The 18,886-nt window shown below is 53.4% G+C and overlaps 4 protein-coding genes across 4 annotated transcripts; 2 read left to right on the top strand and 2 right to left on the bottom strand.

Annotated features, from left to right (window-relative positions):
- Positions 1 to 404: 404 nt before the first annotated feature.
- On the top strand, positions 405 to 2,670 carry NFIA_082160 (pre-rRNA-processing protein ESF1; the record flags this gene model as incomplete). Its single annotated transcript, XM_001260165.1, has 2 exons — positions 405 to 468; positions 545 to 2,670. The coding sequence occupies 2 exons, from the start codon at positions 405 to 407 to the stop codon at positions 2,668 to 2,670; spliced, it is 2,190 nt and encodes a 729-aa protein (XP_001260166.1).
- A 1,040-nt stretch (positions 2,671 to 3,710) lies between these two features.
- Positions 3,711 to 7,337, top strand: NFIA_082150 (uncharacterized protein; the record flags this gene model as incomplete). Its single annotated transcript, XM_001260164.1, has 1 exon — positions 3,711 to 7,337. The coding sequence occupies one exon, from the start codon at positions 3,711 to 3,713 to the stop codon at positions 7,335 to 7,337; it is 3,627 nt and encodes a 1,208-aa protein (XP_001260165.1).
- A 404-nt stretch (positions 7,338 to 7,741) lies between these two features.
- NFIA_082140 (putative sugar hydrolase) lies at positions 7,742 to 10,225 on the bottom strand (the record flags this gene model as incomplete). The annotated part of the gene is made up of 5 exons (XM_001260163.1): positions 7,742 to 9,156; positions 9,204 to 9,856; positions 9,909 to 9,972; positions 10,026 to 10,140; positions 10,193 to 10,225. 5 exons carry the CDS (start codon positions 10,223 to 10,225, stop codon positions 7,742 to 7,744), a joined length of 2,280 nt encoding a protein of 759 aa, XP_001260164.1.
- Positions 10,226 to 10,833: 608 nt separating this feature from the next.
- iml1 (GTPase-activating protein IML1) lies at positions 10,834 to 16,362 on the bottom strand (the record flags this gene model as incomplete). The annotated part of the gene is made up of 1 exon (XM_001260162.1): positions 10,834 to 16,362. One exon carries the CDS (start codon positions 16,360 to 16,362, stop codon positions 10,834 to 10,836), a length of 5,529 nt encoding a protein of 1,842 aa, XP_001260163.1.
- Positions 16,363 to 18,886: the final 2,524 nt, after the last annotated feature.

Below are 18,886 nucleotides of genomic sequence, written 5' to 3'. Positions count from 1 at the left end.
ACGGAACCGTGTTGGATCAGAGGGTTGTACATTGAAAGTGTCGATGCCGGGGAAAGATTGCATTTACTTTGGTCTATCGTGTCTGGCGATAACCAAGCGAATAATGTACATACCCATTTACGCAGTATATGAAGTATGATTGCCAATTAAGGTGCGGAAGCATAAAGCATGAGCCCTATGTTTGTAGAAAGAACTCTGTAGGAACGCACGGACCAATGCAGAAACCGGCGCAGATTCTTTGGTTCCACCGCCAAAAGAAAATTATCCTTATCAACCAAATCTCATAGAAGAGGCGCCCGAAAGGTGCTACAGACTCCAAGCAGCTTACTCAAGTCTGACATTCACACGGTCGCATTCTCATTAGAGTCAATTCTTTCAAGTCGCTTTTCCGTGGAACTTCCACGATGCCCGACTCAAAGAAATCCAAAAAGAGCGGCAAGGCCGACAAGCAGGCCGGCGCTGTTATCAGTACGAGCAACCTCTTTTCGCTTGCGATCGCCAGGCTGTCAGTGATAAATGCTAACTCTTGACTGTTTACTTCTAGCCGATCCCAGATTTGTTAATATCCAGACCGATCCGCGATATCGCCTTCCCAGCAAACGCCAGACCCATGTGAAGCTCGACAAGCGTTTTGCGCACATGCTGCGCGACAAGGATTTCTCACGGAATGCCGCGGTTGATCGCTACGGACGCAAGCTTGCACGCGATGACACGAAGAAGCAGTTGGAGAGATTCTACCAGTTGGAGGGGGACGAGGAGGGAGATAAAGAGGAGGAAGAGGAAGAGGAGGGAGATGAAATGGTCGCTGATGACGATGACGAGGTTCGCAAGGAGCTGAAGCTGATAGATAAGGCGTATGATCCTGCTCGGGACGGAGGATTCTCATCTTCGTCTTCGGAAGAGGAGAGCTCGAGTGATGAGGAGAGTGAAGAAGAGGACGACGAGGAGGAACAGAGTATTGAAGAACTGGAGTTTCCCGATAAACAGCAGGTGGATGTGCCGACGGGAGAAGTCACGAATCGCATTGCGGTGGTCAACCTGGACTGGGACAATATCCGGGCGGAGGATCTGATGGCTGTGTTTTCCAGCTTTGTTCCGACCGGCGGCCGGGTGTTGAAGGTCTCTGTGTACCCGAGTGAGTTTGGCAAGGAGCGCATGGAGAGGGAGGAAACGGAGGGTCCTCCTCGGGAGATTTTCGCGACGAACAAGCGCCAGGAGGACGACGATGAGGAGAACGAAGAGGATCTTGATTCGGACGAAGAGGAGGAGAAGATCAAGCAGTCGATGTTGAAGGAAGATCAGGGCGAGGAGTTCAACTCTACCCAGCTACGAAAGTATCAACTGGAACGACTGCGATACTTCTACGCGATCCTGACATTCTCGAGCAAGGATGTTGCGAAACATGTGTATGACTCCGTGGACGGAGCCGAGTATCTATCTAGTGCCAACTTCTTTGACCTTCGATTCGTACCGGACGACACGGACTTCTCCGACGACAAGCCGCGCGACGAATGTGAACGGATCCCGGACGGATACCAGCCGAATGAGTTCGTCACTGATGCGCTGCAGCACAGCAAGGTCAAGCTTACATGGGACGCGGAAGACAAGTCGCGCAAGGAAGCTCAAGCCCGAGCATTCAGAGGCAGTCGCAAGGATATTGATGAGAACGATCTGAAGGCCTACCTTGCCAGTGACAGTTCTGATGACGAGGGAGAAAGGGAGGCGGTGGAAGTTGTCGATACTACAAAGGGAGACGGGTCTAGTACAAAGATCTCCAAGAAAGAGGAAGAGCGGCAGCGCATGCGGGCTCTCCTGGGCTTAAGTACAGAGTCTATCAAGTCCTCCAAATCGTCTGGTCCTGTCGGCGAAATGGAGGTCACCTTCACCTCGGGCTTGGCAGGAGAGCCCAAACGCGACACCATCTTCGAGAACGAGCCCGAGAAAGAGGAGACTACGATTGAGAAGTATGTACGGAAAGAGCGTGAGCGCAAGAAGCGGAGAAAAGAGAAGCTCAAGGCTCTGAAGCGCGGGGAAACCCAAGGGGAGGCGAAGGCTGATGCCAGCGAGGACGACGTATCATCTGCAGGCGAGGGACAAGCTTCGCAGGAAGACTTGGGCTTTAACGATCCGTTCTTTGACGATCCGGATGGCAAGGCCACTGCTGCCGCTCGTCGCAAGGAGGAGAAGCGTAAGAAGCGCGCTGAACGCGAGGCCGAGGAGGCAGCGAACGCGGCTAAGCGGGCCGAACTGGAGCTCCTGATGCTGGACGACAAGAAATCAGAAATCAAACACTTTGATATGAATGAGATTGAGAAGGCGCAGAAACAAGCCCGCAAGAAGAACAAGAAGAAGGCAAAGGACCAGGCTCAAGCAGTCAATGACGATTTCCAGATGGACGTCAGCGATCCTCGTTTTGCAAGGCTGTTCGAGAGCCACGAATATGCCATCGACCCTACCAACCCGAAGTTCAAGCCCACATCGGGCATGAAAGCACTGCTGGATGAAGGACGCAAGCGACGAAGGGATCGGGATGACCGAGGGGACGGGGAAGCTGACACCTCGCGTGATAGGAAGAAGAAAAAGCAGAAGCAGAGCGCTGCAGGCAACGCTGGCTCGGATGACTTGAAGAAGCTGGTGGATAAAGTGAAGCGGAAGACGCAACAGACATGAATCTGACTATACTCACCTTGGTTTGATTTCTCTAGCGGACAAGACAAAAGAGTAGTGGGATTCAGGATATTCAGGATATATACCACGGTATTGTACATCATCTTTGCAGGTGTAATAAAAGCATTCTCCATCTTTGTTGACAATCCATCATACATCCTGTTTCCCCTAGATACCTTTTCTATAACGGCAGTCATTCACCGGGACAAACTTTTAGTAATATGAGATATTCAGCACATTCTCGGCTGCCTGTAATCTCCTATAGCCCTATTCGCTGCTGAATGACTCGAAGAAGTAACCTGGCCCATGCAGGATGAGGTGTTCGTCCTACCCCGCCTGCAGCATCATTACTGGATATGTATGTCGATGTCCACCCTGGTATATCTGACAGAAGGGAAGTATGCAAGCTGCCAATGAGCTGCATGCGATCGGCATCAGAATGAGATGAGGCTGAGATCATGTGTGGATAATACGGAGAATCTCACTCTTTCACTTGTTTCTGTGTGGTGGTGACGGATTCCATTGCTCACCGCCCTTTCGTCCATCTCCCGGCGTCTCACTCTCTCACTACCTATCTACTCTCCCCGCCCCCCGTTCTTTGCTTCTCCAGACTCAATTCATCATCTTTCCCCTTCAGTTGATGCTTTATCTTTCTTGGTGATGAGATTGTTCCTTTCTCATACCTAGTCAGTTCTGGTGTGTGCACGATCTCTCGATTGCCAGAAGTGAACATCCCCCGCACTGGACGATAAACTGTTCAGGTGGTGTCTTTCCTTTCTGGTCGATTCTGAAGGAACACAATTGCACCTCGGTCAACCTGGGTTGATCATGGTTTTTCATCGGTAGGGTTGGGTATTGGGGAACGGCAGCTCAGTCTAGGTTATCAGTCTGGCTGTTGGTTACCTGTTATATTCAATCTCACGTCGACAATTCCGTGGCTTGTTCTGTGCCGTGTGTGCCGTGAACATTAGGGCCTGGCGTTGTACTGCCACTTCTTTACTAACTGTTGCATACCTGATCACTCGTCACTAGTTAGAATCATCATGTTGGGCCGTCTGTTGAGCAGTGCGGCGTCAACATTGAACCCGGCCGCGTACTCGAATAGAAATGCTACCCAGCTGGAATCCGTGACAGAAGAAGAACACACGTCTGGCCTCCTTTTCCCCGATGCGAGCCTGCTACGACGGTCAAATACCCATGCCTATCCGTTACATAGCACATTCAATTCACCGAATGCGTATGCTGCCGGTGCCTACGATGATCGAGGTGGCGTGGAACTAGATCCCGTCAAGGACTTCCGGGTGATAATTGCACAGAACGCGCTTGGAGACAGGGATGCGTGTGTGTTGTTAGATACTCGCACGAACTCGTCCGACGTGACGTCAAGCCCTCTCGATTCAGAACCGTACGTGCTCGACAATTCTGGTACGAGACATGTTCGCACACTTTCCAGTCTCTCGCGGGCTCCTCGGCGTGGATACCTCCCTCCTTCGTCGGCCGCCGATCCGAGCCCGTTTTCTGTCGCCGCGGATGCCCGCAGATCGCCGCCCATGGGTTCCGGTGCTTTTGTCCGCGCTCGAGGCCGCAGCTCTACATTGTCGCCTGCAGGTGGGGTGAATGAAGCAGGCCGCTCACGTCATCCGGCCGAGAACAATGACTCTGGTCTGTTGAACTGCATATTTGGCAGCAGTGCGTTTAGCTATCGGGGCTCTTCAACCAAGATGCATATCATCTCTGCAGATGAGGATTCGGGTAGAACTTCAAGTGAATCGCCAGCAACCCGCAACTCGCTCTCACGGGCGTATACTACGGGAAGTTCCTCTGGTTTCATGGGTACATCGCGGGGCTCCGAACCCAAGCCGCCATCCAAAGTCACCATTCTACTGACGCGGATGTTCAGTGTAAACTTGCCGGAGACAGGTGACACGTCTGATCGGCCCGACTACCCGACTTCGATGTACCAGGAGTCGCTACCGGAAAACGGGTTCCCCTTCCCCGATGTTACCAAGCGTAAAAAGATCAAGGAGAAGAAAACTCCGATGTATGCGGTGGCGATTACGATCCAAATTCCGCTTCTCTCTCGTAATACGGGACGGCCCGGTTCGCGCTTCAATACGCAAGCCACCGACTCACCCAAGGCGGGGATGTCGTGCTCGTTGGACTCGGATCATCGCTGGCGCGGCGGTTTCCTGGATGATAGCCTGTCGCTTGCATCTCCACCGGCAAGCTTGGATGAGCGGATTGATCTGTTGGTGGACCACTGGGATGTGATCAACCGCACCCTGTCACATTTGGAGCGACTTTCTCGGAAGGAGATCTTGTTTCTGTTGAAGAAAGTGGACTCATTGGGAGCGAATCCGAAGCCCGCAAAGCCTCCAAACATGCAACGTACAAACCAGACGATTGTGCATCTGCCGGCGAACATACTGGCCGTGAATTCAAAGTTGAAGGACGAGGCTTTCCGCAGCGCCCGTCGTATTAGTGTTGCTCTTCAGACTCCGCACGTCGTGACTGGCCAGAGCCGCTGGGGTGTTTGGCGTGAAGAGGGACGCTCAATTGTGCGCAATCTTGGGGACAAAGAGCATAGCTTTTTCTTCTTGGTGCTGATCACCGCGTTTTTGGGAAACCATACAGAATGGCTGAGTACACTGGGCCCCGACTGGTACCGCCGGCGGCATTATCTCCAGCAAAAGGCTCAACAGGACGCAGACCCGGTCCTTGCTCACAGAACCGTTATCATTTCGCCTGACAAGATGACGGCCCGGCGGCTTATATTCTTACTATCGGCTTTTCTTCCGGCCAAGCAACGCTTTGAGCCACTTCCGTCGCCGCTTCGTCCAGGCACCTCGGCGTCAGCACGTGCCGTTTCGCAAAGCCCACCGACTGTGCCTGTTCTGAGACAGGAGCCCTTGCGCAGGGCCATTGAGCGGCGATCACGTGCGCAGCGTTTGGCCGATAGTGACAATCACCAGCGGTCCGTTAGTGCCTCTTCTAATGAGACAGCCCATCGATCGACGGACGACATCGACACGTCGCTTCCTGAGCTTGGTCCGCCTCGCAGAGGCTCTGATGCTCGCTCTATTCGGACATTGGGTGTTCCCATGCATAGAGACCCACGCAATAAAAACACCTGTGTAGCGACAACCTCCACAGCAACTCCCAGCAGCGCTGTTCCTGTTCCCCATTTTGCGTCGCGGCAGACCCGGCGTGACCGAGAGGATCCAGACCCAGCTGCGCCGGGCGTCAATGACAGTCTCGCGTCGGAAAATCTGCTACGTAACTTGCAAAGAAGCGAGAGTTCAGCCGTCAGTGCTAACAGCAGTGTCCCTTCCAACGGTGGCCGATGGGGAAATCTCTTCTCCGGTTTGTGGAACTCGCGCCAGGAGTCGTCCACAGCCGAAGGCAGTGACGCCGTCCCAGTTGCCGAACCTCGAAAGCGTTCCGTTTCTACTTATGTCGGGCCCTCTAAGCGAAGCCCTCCAACGCTGACTCAGATGGTGAAAGAAGTTTCAGGCGAGACACCCGGAGAAGTCTCAGAGACTACTACGAGTGGCACTATCACGATTCCTCGATCCTCAAGTCAGCAAGGGCTGGAAGAAAATACTCCAGAGCCGTCGTCCGTGCCGGAGCAGAACAGAGAATCTTCCTTGAAACTGTCTGTGCGGGGAGATGATGGAATTGTGGACGTGGAACTTCCACTTCCGGGGTTTCTTTCCCTTTCGTCGTCAGGCGATTCGACCATAGCGTCCCCGAAGAAGACGCGGACGTCGGTCACCAGTGTTGATGCTCTTGCGTCCACACACAGCAGCAATTCCGGATTTCACTGTGGCGGCCCCAAGGACAACGACGGACCCAGCGTGAATGTTGCTGGATGGCTGAAGAATTTCCACGACGACTTTTTGCTTCAGGGCGTGCGACCTTATGCCGGCGTAGAAGCCGACATCAAGCGCGCAATGCAAGCCGAACCTACTCCTAGTTCCGCTTTTCCCTTTGAACCTGAAGGACAAGGAAAGTGGGTGGATGTCGCAACAACCTTGATTGCAGATACCAGAAACTTCACAGTCAAGCGACTTCGTCTGAGGCGTAAAGTTGTCGGGAGTGGCTCTTGCAGGAGTCCATCTACACCTGGAGCTGCCTCTCAACCGGGAACCCCTCGCCATCTGTTTGGTCATCCCACATCTGCGTCACAGCTTACAAGCTTTTTCTCCAATACATCCGCTTCTAGCAGGACGTCTGCGAACTCCGTGGCAGAAGCCTTTGATGCCCCTGAATACGAAGAGCGATTTGTTGAGGAGCCTGTCATGGATTTGGATGGTACACTTGTTGATGCGCTCGAGCGTGTTCTCGCACAGAGTGGTCAGTCATCGTTGGCGCACTCGAGAGCCCAGTCGCCGTCGCGTGGTCGGAGGGGCGAAGATAAAAACACTTCTGATACTGTCTCTCGGGACGAGGTTCCGTCTATTGAGGTTCCCCGTGCGGAGTGCCGCAAGATGGTTCTTGGTGCTCTCGAAGAAGTGGTCCGCAGTGTGACAGCCGAGCATTGCCGCGAGGACGTCGACGGGGAAGTAGGTCTTGCCGACAGAGAGCGCAGACGCTCATTGGCAGGAGCGGACAATACCCTGAGAGAAGGTATTCGCAAGTGGCTACTTGAAGTTGAGGAGGCTTGGTGATCTTTCTATCCCGTTCTTGCAGCGATTTTGCATATTCTTGCGTTTACCTTTGACCTCTAACTTTCTACATTCGTTGACGGTTATCAGATGATGATACGTCGAGCACCAGTCTCATCGAGCGTGCGGGTGGTACTTTCTCTGTTTCTGCAGCTTGAAGATTGTTATGATACCCCTGTGTTGAGTGTTTTCTTTCAATTCATGTATGATCTATGATATTCTGCGCACATCAGGTACACTTACCATCAATATGATGTGAGCTGTGCCTGCTGATGTCGCCTAAGTTTCTTTCTAGAGATAATTTGAAACAAATACATTAAATCTTCCGTATCTGCTTAACGGAATAGTACGTAAGACACATTTTTAGATCGTGATTCTATGCAAGAAGCTCCGTAGTGACGTTCAAACTATTTGTGAATGCAGACCACCTTGATATTCGCATCGTCAACAGTCACCGCATCGCCACTGGGCGAGACACGGACAGTCTTGAGCGTCGCGTACGTCTTACTGGGGTCCACCACCTCGACCTCCACATCCGCCGCCAAAGTACCGTTAACCAGCAACTCCAGCCCGTCCACGGCATCCCCCTCGGGCACCTTCAACTTGGGATTGACAGGCGTCACAGAGCCCGGCCGAACAAGGATAGGCAGGGTATCAAAGCCATGCGTCTCAGTATACCACTGACCAGACTCATACGTCTTGGCATGATCGAACCACGAGCGCCACTTGCCGCACCCGTCCTCCGGCGTCCGGGGCACATAGAAGGTGACTGAGCCATCCTCCGAGAACACCGGCGCGACGAGCAGGTTCGCGCCGAACATGTACTGCGTGTCGAGCGGGTAGGTGTTGAGGTCGTCGGGGAACTCGAGGAACATGGGTCTCATTAGCGGAACGCCTTGGCGGTGGCCGCGCAGCGCCTCGAGGAGGAGGTAGGGGGTGAGGAGGATCTTGCGTTTGACGCAGTCGCGGAGGACGGCGCAGGCGTCTTCGCCGTAGATCCAGGGGACGCGGAAGGAGGAGGACCCGTGGAGGCGGGAGTGCGAGGATAGAAGCCCGAACTGGACCCAGCGCTTGTAGAGGGCTGGTGGTGGGGTTCCCTCGAAGCCGCCGATGTCCGAGGCCCAGAAGATATACCCCGAGAGCATGAGGGAGAGGCCGCCGCGGAGGGACTCGGCCATGGCTTCGTAGGTGGATTCGCAGTCGCCGCCCCAGTGGACGGGGTAGGCTTGGCCGCCTGGGGCGGAGGAGCGGGCGAAGAGGAGGGAGTTGGCGGGGCCGTAGCGGGCGGTCATGGTTTCGTAGACGAGTTTGTTGAAGAGGAGGGTGTAGTAGTTGTGCATGCGGGCAGGGTCGGAGCCGTCGTGGTACTGGATGTTTTTGTAGGGGATGCGCTCGCCAAAGTCGGTTTTGAAGGAGTCGACGCCGAGGTCCATGAGGCGGCGGAGGTGGGCGACAAACCAGTCGCAGGCGGCTGGGTTGGTAAAGTCGACGATGGCCATGCCCGCTTGCCAGAGGTCCCATTGCCAGACGGACCCGTCGGTGCGTTTGATGAAGTAGCCCTTCTCCTTGCCCTCCTGGAAGAGGGGGGACGCTTGGCCCACGTACGGGTTGATCCAGGCGCTGATGCGCAGCCCGCGCTCCTTGAGTCGGGCCAGGTATCCCCCGGCGTCGGGGAACATCTCGGAATCGAACTCGAAGTCGCACCACTGGTAGGATTTCATCCAGAAGCAGTCAAAGTGGAACACGCCGAGGGGGATGTCGCGGTCCCGGAAGCCATCCAGGAAGCCGGTGACGGTCTGTTCGTCGTAGTTGGTCGTGAAGCCTGAGGACATTAGCAGTTGCATATATTCTACAAAACAGGGAACGCACTGGTGGTAAGCCAGAGATTATAACTCCACGAGGGCACCAAGTTCGGCCGCCCCGTCAGCGCCGTATACCTGCCCACAATCTCCTTGGGCGTCTTCCCGTACACAACAAAATACTCCAGTTCCTCGCCAGGAATGGAGATATTGACGCGCGTGGTGCGCTCGGACTGCAGCTCCAGACTGACCTTGCCGGGGTTGTTCACAAACACACCGTACCCCTTCGAGCTGATATAAAAGGGGATGTTCTTGTACGCCAGTTCAGACGAGGTCCCGCCGTCCTCATTCCAGATGTCGACGCGCTGCCCGTTCTTAACGAAGGGGCCGAACCGCTCTCCGAGCCCGTACAGCTTCTCGCCCACGCCGAGGTCCAGCTCGGCGAGCATGTACCCCTGGCGCTCGAAGAAGATGCCGTCGTCCCAGCGCGACTTGTCGGTCGTCTGATCGCCGACGTAGCCGATCGAGCGCCACGAGTGGCCGGTCAGCTTGCCCTTGTCGGCGCTGGAAAAGACAAAGTCGAGTTCGTTGGGGGCGGTGTTGATGTTGAGCTCAAGGTCGCCGCTGGTGTAGCTCAATTTCTGCTTTGCGACGTGGTTGATCTTGGTGTGGCCTGAAGAGGTGTTGAGCTTGTAATGGGGGCCCTTGTCGAGTCCGCCAGCCCTGGTTATATCAACTAGAGCTCGCGAGTGGCTACAGAGGCAGATGAACTTACCAGTGCACAAGTTTGACTCCGATGATGCCCTCGAGGGGCGACGTAACCCGCGCAGAAACAGTCGCTGGCAGGGCCTCGTCAGCTCGTCGGCGACTGCAAATTAGAAGCGTAACTCACGCGAGTTTAGTGTGTCACCACGGTGTCTCTGGAACTTGTTCAGAAGGAGATCGACCGTCTCATCCTGGATGTGTAGTCGTTCAACATTGCTCATCCAGTCGATGCGAATGCCCTCCTGTATAAAACAATTAACCACATCAACAAAACTGCAGGATAAATCATCTCACCCTAAGGAGCCACATTCCCTCTGTGAACTTCATCTTTGACAATGTAAACAAATCACTCAAGCCGGGGTTGAACAGTGTGATAGACACTGCACGGTTGGAAGAAGAAAGCTTCAACCTAGGAAAGACCCGATATTATATTTCAGATCCTCATTCTCATGGTTCTCCTCATTCTCCTCATTTTGAAACGGGCCGAGCCCCGAGTGCCAGCTCTTGGACTGGCTGTTGTTGACGTATCGCATGGTGCAAGGTGGGCTGCTATGGGCTTGTGGCGGGGCAGCTCTAAGGTCCGGGGCATAAAAAACAGTGATCGCAATCTGAATTGCAGTCGTTAGCTCAGGAGCTATCATCAGCTGTCATTAACCGTGCAAAGCCGATTGACGCGGTTATTGATGCAAGACATGTCCACCAATAATACATGCAGTGACGTGATAGATTCTGCCTGAACGGCTAAATTGGTGATTAGTCTCGGTATATCCTGACATCCGAGTGTGTTTAGAGTCGTATCACCAGTGGCTGATAATAAAACATAAGAGCTAACTTTTAATAGTAACTCGAAAACTAGGATAAAGTACAGCCGTTTCCATGTCATGTAAATTCATCAAGACAATATGTCAAAGCGAGGGTATCATTCATCTACAAGATCAAGTCATATTCAACGGCCGCAAACTACCACTCTTTGGACTTCCCTTGTAGCTCAAGCTGTCGTTCCTCGCTCGCGTCATCGCGTCGATAGACGGTATAGATCCATCGACCGATGCCCTACTCATCAACGCAGGCGGATGGATGTGATGGCTGACGACGCTCGCGGGTAACTCGAGCGTGGGTATCGACGAGTCCATGAGCGTGGTCGGCGCAGGACCGACCTTCGTCGAGACGGGACGCGCGTGCGAGACGCTATAGAACTGCTCGAGTCTAGCCGCATCGTTGCAGAACTCCTCGAAGCTTTTGAGAATGTGCTCCGGAGCACGGTAGAGATGTGCCGAATCGATGCTTGGTTGTCCCTGCGGGCTGATGGGGCTGCCAATGTCGTGGAGGGGTCGAACAAGCGGTGAAAGGCGTGGAGAGATACGGTCCAGAGGGTCGTAAGTTGACGCGCGCGCTCGAAGATGTTCCGGCCGGTCCATCCGTTCGTACCGCGATCCTTCTCGAGTGGCGGCAGCCAGTCGTGTACTCACAAGTCGGTTGGCCAGAAACAGAAAGTCTCCCTCGTCGGTGATCTGGACCAGAAGACTGCCTGATCGGTGAATGTACTGCGGGTACTGGTAGTCCGGAGTGCCCCAGGAGTACGACACTTCCACATCGGCCGGGAACGCGGATCTCGCTTCAAAGTCCAGAACAAAATCAAACTTCCGCAGCATAGCTTTGTGGTAGTAATGCCGGTCCGATGAGCCCAGTTGCGAGAAGGTAGCCGTATTGAAAACTGTGGGAACGGGGCCCGGAGGAGGTGGAACTGTGAGTGAGACTCGATATGGCTTCCTGAAGGGTTGCGTCCTGCTGATCGCACAGCCTTCGGCGATTGGCACCTGGACGAGCTTGAGTCCAAACTTCTCGGCGGTCGCAGCCCAGGACAGCACAGTATCCTCGATCAGCTTTGGAGTGGTATTCATCCAGCTGAGCTCAATGTGGAAGCAGTTGTCCGGATTATGTAGCCTGTCGTAGTGGAGATCGATGACTTCGGGTCTGTTCGACCGCTTGCGAGGGTCAACATCATACTTCATCATCTTGGATAACATGATCGTAGCTTTGTTCTTTGACTTGGATGGGGTCGCAGGCATGTGCGGTGGTAGTGTCTCGACGCTATCAGACCTGGAATGACCGTTCACGGGCGAGTCTCTTGGGTTCTCACTCGCTGCTGTGGAAGGTACCGTTTTGTCTGACTTTTTCTGAGGAAACCAGCTCCCCCGAGATTCAGGCCTGGCGACCCGGTATTCACTGGAGATCTGGTAGAAGTAGTTTCCGTCTCGAAAATTGTGTCGCTTCTCCACGTGCTGGAATAGACCGTGCTTCATCAACTCGTTGCCAAATTGAACCGCTTCTTCCCGGCTGTCAATGTCGCGGAAATTCTGCAGAAGCCAAGTGGTGAACTCGAATCCGATGAAACAGTTGTAATGCAACCGCCAGTGCCATCTTCGATCCATCATCCGCACGCCCTTCTCCCCTTGGATAATCTGTGCCAGCGATGACAGGCTGATGCTCGACCTCTCCAGCAGCTCGGATTCTGGCAGCAGCTGCGCGGGAGAATTGTCCAAGCCTGGGTCCGACAGCAAGATGCGATCTAACTCGGCCGCAACAACCTCGGATGGATTTCGTGTCTGGTACATGATATTGAGAGGATTCTGGTCCTTCTTCTCGTTGGAGGACTCGAACCTCTTCTCCTCGGGCGGCACGTACCTGTGCCGCTGCCATATGTGAGTAAGCTGGTTGATGCCCAGGAGGTGGATCTCTTCCTCATTATCCTCGTTGAACGACTGTAAGTGCCGTCGGTTGTTGACCTGCAGAGGCATTGGGATCAGAACGTAGCGCACCCGCCAAAATTGCAGCTGCTGCGCTGGGTTGAACAAGTAGTCGCGGTGCCCGGCAACGTAGTTGTCAGCGTAGTTCCAATTGTAATCCTCGGCCGTCGGGTCGAGCTTGATGTTTTTGAGCTCATACTCCGTGCTCAGGATGGTCCGCATCGCGGGCGTGTAGAGGGAAAAATCGTCCCTTTTTCCAGCTGCCAAAGTAGAAGAAGTCCGGTGCGTGAAACGCGTTACCTCGATTTCACCACCATCGACACAGATCAGCCGGTGGATAGTGTTTCCTTTCGAGAGGAAGACAGTAGCACCGTCCCGTTCCAAACTGCGGGTGTCGAAGACGTTCAACGTTTCAAGAGCAGGTTGTCCAGATGCCTCCGCAACATGTTTCCCAATGACGATCTGGAACCCATGAGATAATCGCAATGAAATCATCTCTCGCAGCAGGATGCCCCTCGTCTTGGGTACTTCGACACCTTCCGGGTCATCATTTGGAAAGACGCGGTACGGGGTCTGCAGATAATCAGAGCCCAGCTCCTGAGCCGTGGGGAATTCTTCGGTCGTCAATGGCAAAATAGCGGGGGACTTCAAGCTTTTCCATTTCACCACTGCAACATGGGGTGGTCGCGGGTATGCATGTTGCCAGCGCCCGAACCAACTAGTATCTCGAAGAACATCCCTTGAAGTATTGCACGGGTTGATAGAACGCACCCAAGGCGCTAATGCCTTGTTCTGTGGGCTCTTGATAGACGATTCACGAGATCCGCCGCTCACTGTAAGCTCGAACCTGGGCCCGTTCTTCGTGCGGCTGTCCCGGCGGCCGTCCCCGGTAAAAGGGATCGCAGTACTTGTCGTTGAGTAGGACTCTGGTAAAACCGTACGATCTACCGGCTCTGTGTCTTCCGAAGGTTGCCTCGGAGGCACCTTGATTGAAATAGGCCTCGTTGGCGTCATAGCCGACTTTTGTGGAGCCGGGTGAGGTGAAGCCGGTCGTAACGAAGTGTCGATCACTGTGGAAATGGATGCAGAGTCCGAACCGCTAAATGACTCCACGCTTCTGGTATCCATAAATCCCACAGAAGGCTTCTTCTGGCCCGAGGTGGGTTGCGCCCTGGCATGTTCCACATTGACCTCCGTACTTGCCTGAGCCCGGGGCGGGGTGGCGCCAAACCCAAGGAGAGCGAAACTGATCGTACGCGACATCCGTGGTGTTCTCGCAGCCGACGGAGCTTTCAAGGCAGGCTTCTTGGGAGAAGAGGTTTTGGAAGGAACAGGGCCTTGGGGCGCCGACAACGACGTTTCGGAAACTCGAGGGATTGTCCTAGTGGGATAGGAGCGGTCGCCCGAGTTTGAATTGGTTTCATGCTCTCTCAGACGTAACACTGACCGTGCGGAAAGCCGCTCATGCGCGTTGGAAACTTGAACCTCAGGTTCGCTCGGCCGCTTTGGTCTGGAAGCCTTGCGCTGCTGTCGCCGTTTGGCAAAAGGCTGGAAGACCGCCTCGTCATACTGGTCCATCCAGGCAATCACCTGGTTGGGCGTTTTCTTCGACTTGGCCAGCATCACATCTTTGGGGTTTGTGATACTCTGTAGAAAAGGTTCGGGCCGCAGGCTGTCGCTCAACTGAGCTTTGTAGGACGAATTGCGTCTGAAGGAAGCCCTAGACGACGAAAGACCACTTGGGCTCAAACCGAGACCAGCATTTGAGGTGCGGGAAACGCCCTGGCCCTCCAATAGATAAGGAATCGAGATGTCCGACTGCTCGCTCTCCATCACCCCCATCATTTGGATTTCGTACATTCGGACCCGCGGCACAAAAAGCTTGGACTGTTTAGTGACGGTGAAAGGAATCGGCGCGTTGGGGTCTTTCTTCGCAATGCGCCGAGCTTCTCTGTATGTCTCTGGATTCCAGTATGAGATATCAAGCCAGTGAGGTATGCCGTAGTTCCACTCGTTTGAGCGAGCGGAAAGATGTTCCTTGTGTGTCATTCCTGGAAACGAGCCTTGCATGGTAGATTTTGGTGATAGATGGGGAGTCCGACTCGCAAAGCTGAACGACTGGCGCATCTCAGGCGAATAACCGCTGCTGTGAAAGTCGCCAAACGAAGAGCTACCGGATCTTTCCACAGGCGCTTTGTACTTGAACAGGGGCACGGAATGCAGAGGCATGGGGCTGAGGCAGACCAGGTCAATGGCAATGCCACGATCCGCGAGTGCTTCTGAGGTAGAGGACAAAGATTCATAAGACACTTCAAAGACACCGCTTCCTGGAGTGATGACGATGATCGAGGTACCCGTATGGACCATATCACGGTCAATATGATCGTATGCAAGGTGGGCAGAAGCAAGATGTATTGCCTCAAGGATATTCCCACGCAGCGCAGTACTTGGTCGCCCTGCGATGATTGCCGGCTTGTTCTTAGGAGCAACCTTGACCCCATCCACGGTAGGTGTATCCGGACTGTCCATCTTTAGAATCGAGACATCTCTCAAGAAAGTCCGGAAATCCTTCTTCAGCTCGTCGAGAATCGTCGTCCAATGGCCACTCGCCATATCGTTGACCACGACGCGGTAAAAGTCCCTGGTCGGAACATGGTTGGGGCTGGAGATGCACCTCAGCGATTCGGAGCTCAGCGGCAATGGATCTCCAAGAGCCGAAGAACCGTACTCAACCCTCGTAAACAGCACGATCGTAACCAGGTGTTTCGCATCCGAGTTGGCCCAACGCTTGAACAGCTCCGGCAGGAAACCATTAATCACTCGGCTGAAAAGGATGTCGCCCGTGCCCTCGGAGTCGAAATCCCACATCTCCCGCGACATCTGGATGAAGAGGACATACTTGGCCGACTCACTCCGGAAGACAGGGATGGTATGCGGCGAGAAGTAACCAGAGAGAACCTTTTTGCCACGAATGAAGATATTCTTCACGGTAGCTTTGATGCTCCCCATGAAAACGATCTTCTGGCCCTTGTAGATAATCTTGTCGGCGAGCTCGGACATCACCAATCTCCACATATCAGATCGCACCAGGAACTGGTCGCGAAAGGCGATATCGACGTGCGAAGCGGAGCATTGCCCCCGATCGACAACAGAGATGTTGACCAGCGTACGATTCTTGAACCCAAAGATATTGGCAACGCTATGGGTCACCGATATCTCCAACTTCGGATGACGCGCCTTGATCTCCTGCGGGAGAGGCTTCACCACGAACAGACACCTGCTCTGCAAAGGCGTCTTGAACTTGGACATGGGGTCCGGGAGGTGCGCCGAGCCCGACTCCAGATAGCTGTCGCGGAGCGACCGAGCCCCCAGATCCGATTTGAGGCTGTGTATGGAGTCCCCCGGTGACCGCACGGGTAGGATCTCGATCACATCGCCGACATTCACACGCAGGTCGCTAAACGCCGCCTGGTTGAAGAGGATCTCCTCTCGGGAGAAAGTCTCATCGTGGACCCAGAGAGAGCATTGTCGGCGTTCCAGACTGGCTGATGACAGCCGGATGGTTCTCTCGTCCGGCGTTGCGTGGACGTCTTGATGGCTGTGCTCGTCATTGTAGAGCGCCTCCGGCGACTGCGACTGAGGCACGGACAGGGAGTCTACACTGGGCGCGCTCACCTGTCTCAGGTGGGAGCGCTTCATCGGCCCACGCAGAGCCATTCTCTACATTCACAATGTGGATGTCATTTCACTTCATCAATGTCACGTGTTGTCATTGATAGACAATGGACATTGCATTGGTAAGCCAGGTCAGTCAGTTGGAGGTTATCATTCCATGATCTGATCCCCAGGAGTGGATACCCGTAGTGCCAAGATCCTTGGGAAATGTCACGTGAGACTCACTGCTATATATGCCTGAGGCAGAAACATCGCCCGTGCGCACCACGTGAGAAGGGCGCCTGTCTATACATGCCTGAGGCATCAGCTCTGTACAGAGTGTGAGGGAAAGTGGTTCCTGACTCCTCAGAGTCTCGACTCTCCCTCCTACGGTTGGGTTTCCACATTCCAGTCGCCAGTTGAGACTAATCCTGGCTCGAAAAATCTTCTGCATGGCTACAGGAGCGGTCAAGAGTGACAATAACCATGGCCGGTCCATGCTAGATAACGAATCCTCTTTAACGCGCCAACTGCAGTGTGACTACTGACTAGGGTGGTTGCCTGAAAGCATTCCACTAGGGTACGTTAGTAGCTGGTCTCCAAATCCCCACCACCATCTATCTACACAGTAGAAGTTCGGAGTAGTCATGTACCAACCAACCAACTATCTACTGTACAAGACTGCCAACGTTCTAACTCTGTACCAGTGGTGCTGTTGGGACTCACGGCTTTTCGCCAGAACCACCTCAACCATTTCGCTGGACAACAGGAAAACTGGGACCGATGACTCTGTATCATCGGCACTAACCGATGCCAGTTTTTGGTACTCGGGATTCGTCCCTCATTACAGGAGTCCACGCCGTTTAAGCGTCGGGGTAATTCTTCAGACTCCAACTGTAATGCTGGGATTGATTGCTAATTGGAAGACATAGGACCACGGTAGTCGCCTGTCTGTCAACAGACAGAAATTGCAGTATTGCAAGCCTGCCAGCGGAGGCTTCCGTCGTATGAATAAGGCATCCTTGCATATTATGTGGAATTTCAAGCAGTGCTCCGCATGATGGTCACATTCTCGACTACACCATGCAACTTAGTAAATAAAACCCTAATTAACTAGGGGAGTTGTTGCAAGCCTAGAGGCCTGAAAGGGAAGGGATGAGGAAAGGGCGTTGGTACGAAACAGGGAATGAGCCTCTAGCCACTAGGGCCTTTTAGGCAATGATTACCGGACAAATACCCGATGAGGGAGGGTGACGATCTTATACTCTGCGTAAAGCTGGTGTAGAAAAATAAACAAATCATCATCACAATAATAATAACAAATAAATACCTCTCTAGATGTATATGGGTAGATCTCCAAAACAAAAAAGACCCCCTTCTTGACTCCGATTTTCAAGATTGGGGGCCATTTCTCATTATGGCCTCCTGTATATGGATGTATTTGTCAGCGATCCAGGAGCATGTGAAGCAGCCTATCTTCGATATACTGTCAGACAATGTCTTGGAAATTGCTGGTCCTTCAACGGAGCTCCTCCGCGATGCCATTCGCCAGTCACCACTATCAGCGAAACCACTTTACCTGGATAAGGTCCGCTCGAGTGGTGCATTTTGGCAACGAGGGCTGAATGAACTGGTTAGTACCTGCAAGGGTAGTATTTCAGTATTGCTCGTTGCACCTAGTAGTAGTAGATCATTGTACGCCAGGTATCTGGGTACCTCGTGACCCAGAGAGAGTCACTCTGGGGCTAGAGGCTAGAACAATAGTCCCCAATTAGGCTCACGCAGATGCTGCCTCAAGGTTCGTGACCTGTACCTAGTTTTTCGATCCTTTGAAGACCATGGAAGAATCTTGGAATGAGCCCCAATCAGGATGCGAAGCGCAGCGCCTTATGACGACAACTTGCAGCTTGCGTGCGAAACCACCGTCCTTCTTCTCCCCGTGGCACTCACCGTACAGATACGGGTGTGCCGAACTGGACAAATGGATCGTACTCGCCATACAACCTCAAAATTTAGTCCACAGTGACGGGTTTTGTTATAGAAAATAAAATAAAAAAGGAAAAAAAGAAAAGGGAAAAAAGAATGGAGCCGGCTCACGTCGGATCGGCCAGGGGGAAAGGAGATTTCTATTGTATAGAACCTCGGATCGTCCACTTACTCTCGACTCATGGAACTGCTGGAGAAATGACAAGTAGCAAACTGTCGGGCGGGCGGCAGTTTTGGGTAATAAACTATCGGGCTAGCAGGACCTTACCGCTGCCACGGATATCTCTCCCAGCAAATGGTAGGAGACGGATTGGTGGGGATAGGGCCCACTATCAATGTAAGGAATTGGGTTGCTTAGGTTGCTCGGTCTCTTACTGCTTTTGATTCTCGTGCCATCTCACCGGGTCCTCCCAATTATTTGGAAAAGGAAAATGAGAAACAATAATGCGCCAATGATTTCAGAGGCTGTAAAATGTGGCTGTATGATGACGCTCTTCCCCAACATGATACGGCATAAGTAGACCGCTGCATTACATGGGTAGGCAAGGGTGGAATTTTTGGTGCGCCAAAGGTTAGTGTGAAGTGGAATTCAGGTACGAAT

Source organism: Aspergillus fischeri, genomic scaffold, assembly GCF_000149645.3.
Source record: "Aspergillus fischeri NRRL 181 1099437636264 genomic scaffold, whole genome shotgun sequence".
Classification (NCBI taxonomy): domain Eukaryota; kingdom Fungi; phylum Ascomycota; class Eurotiomycetes; order Eurotiales; family Aspergillaceae; genus Aspergillus; species Aspergillus fischeri.
The sequence above is the reverse complement of the archived record's forward strand: the minus strand, read 5'-3'. Positions and strand labels throughout refer to the sequence as shown.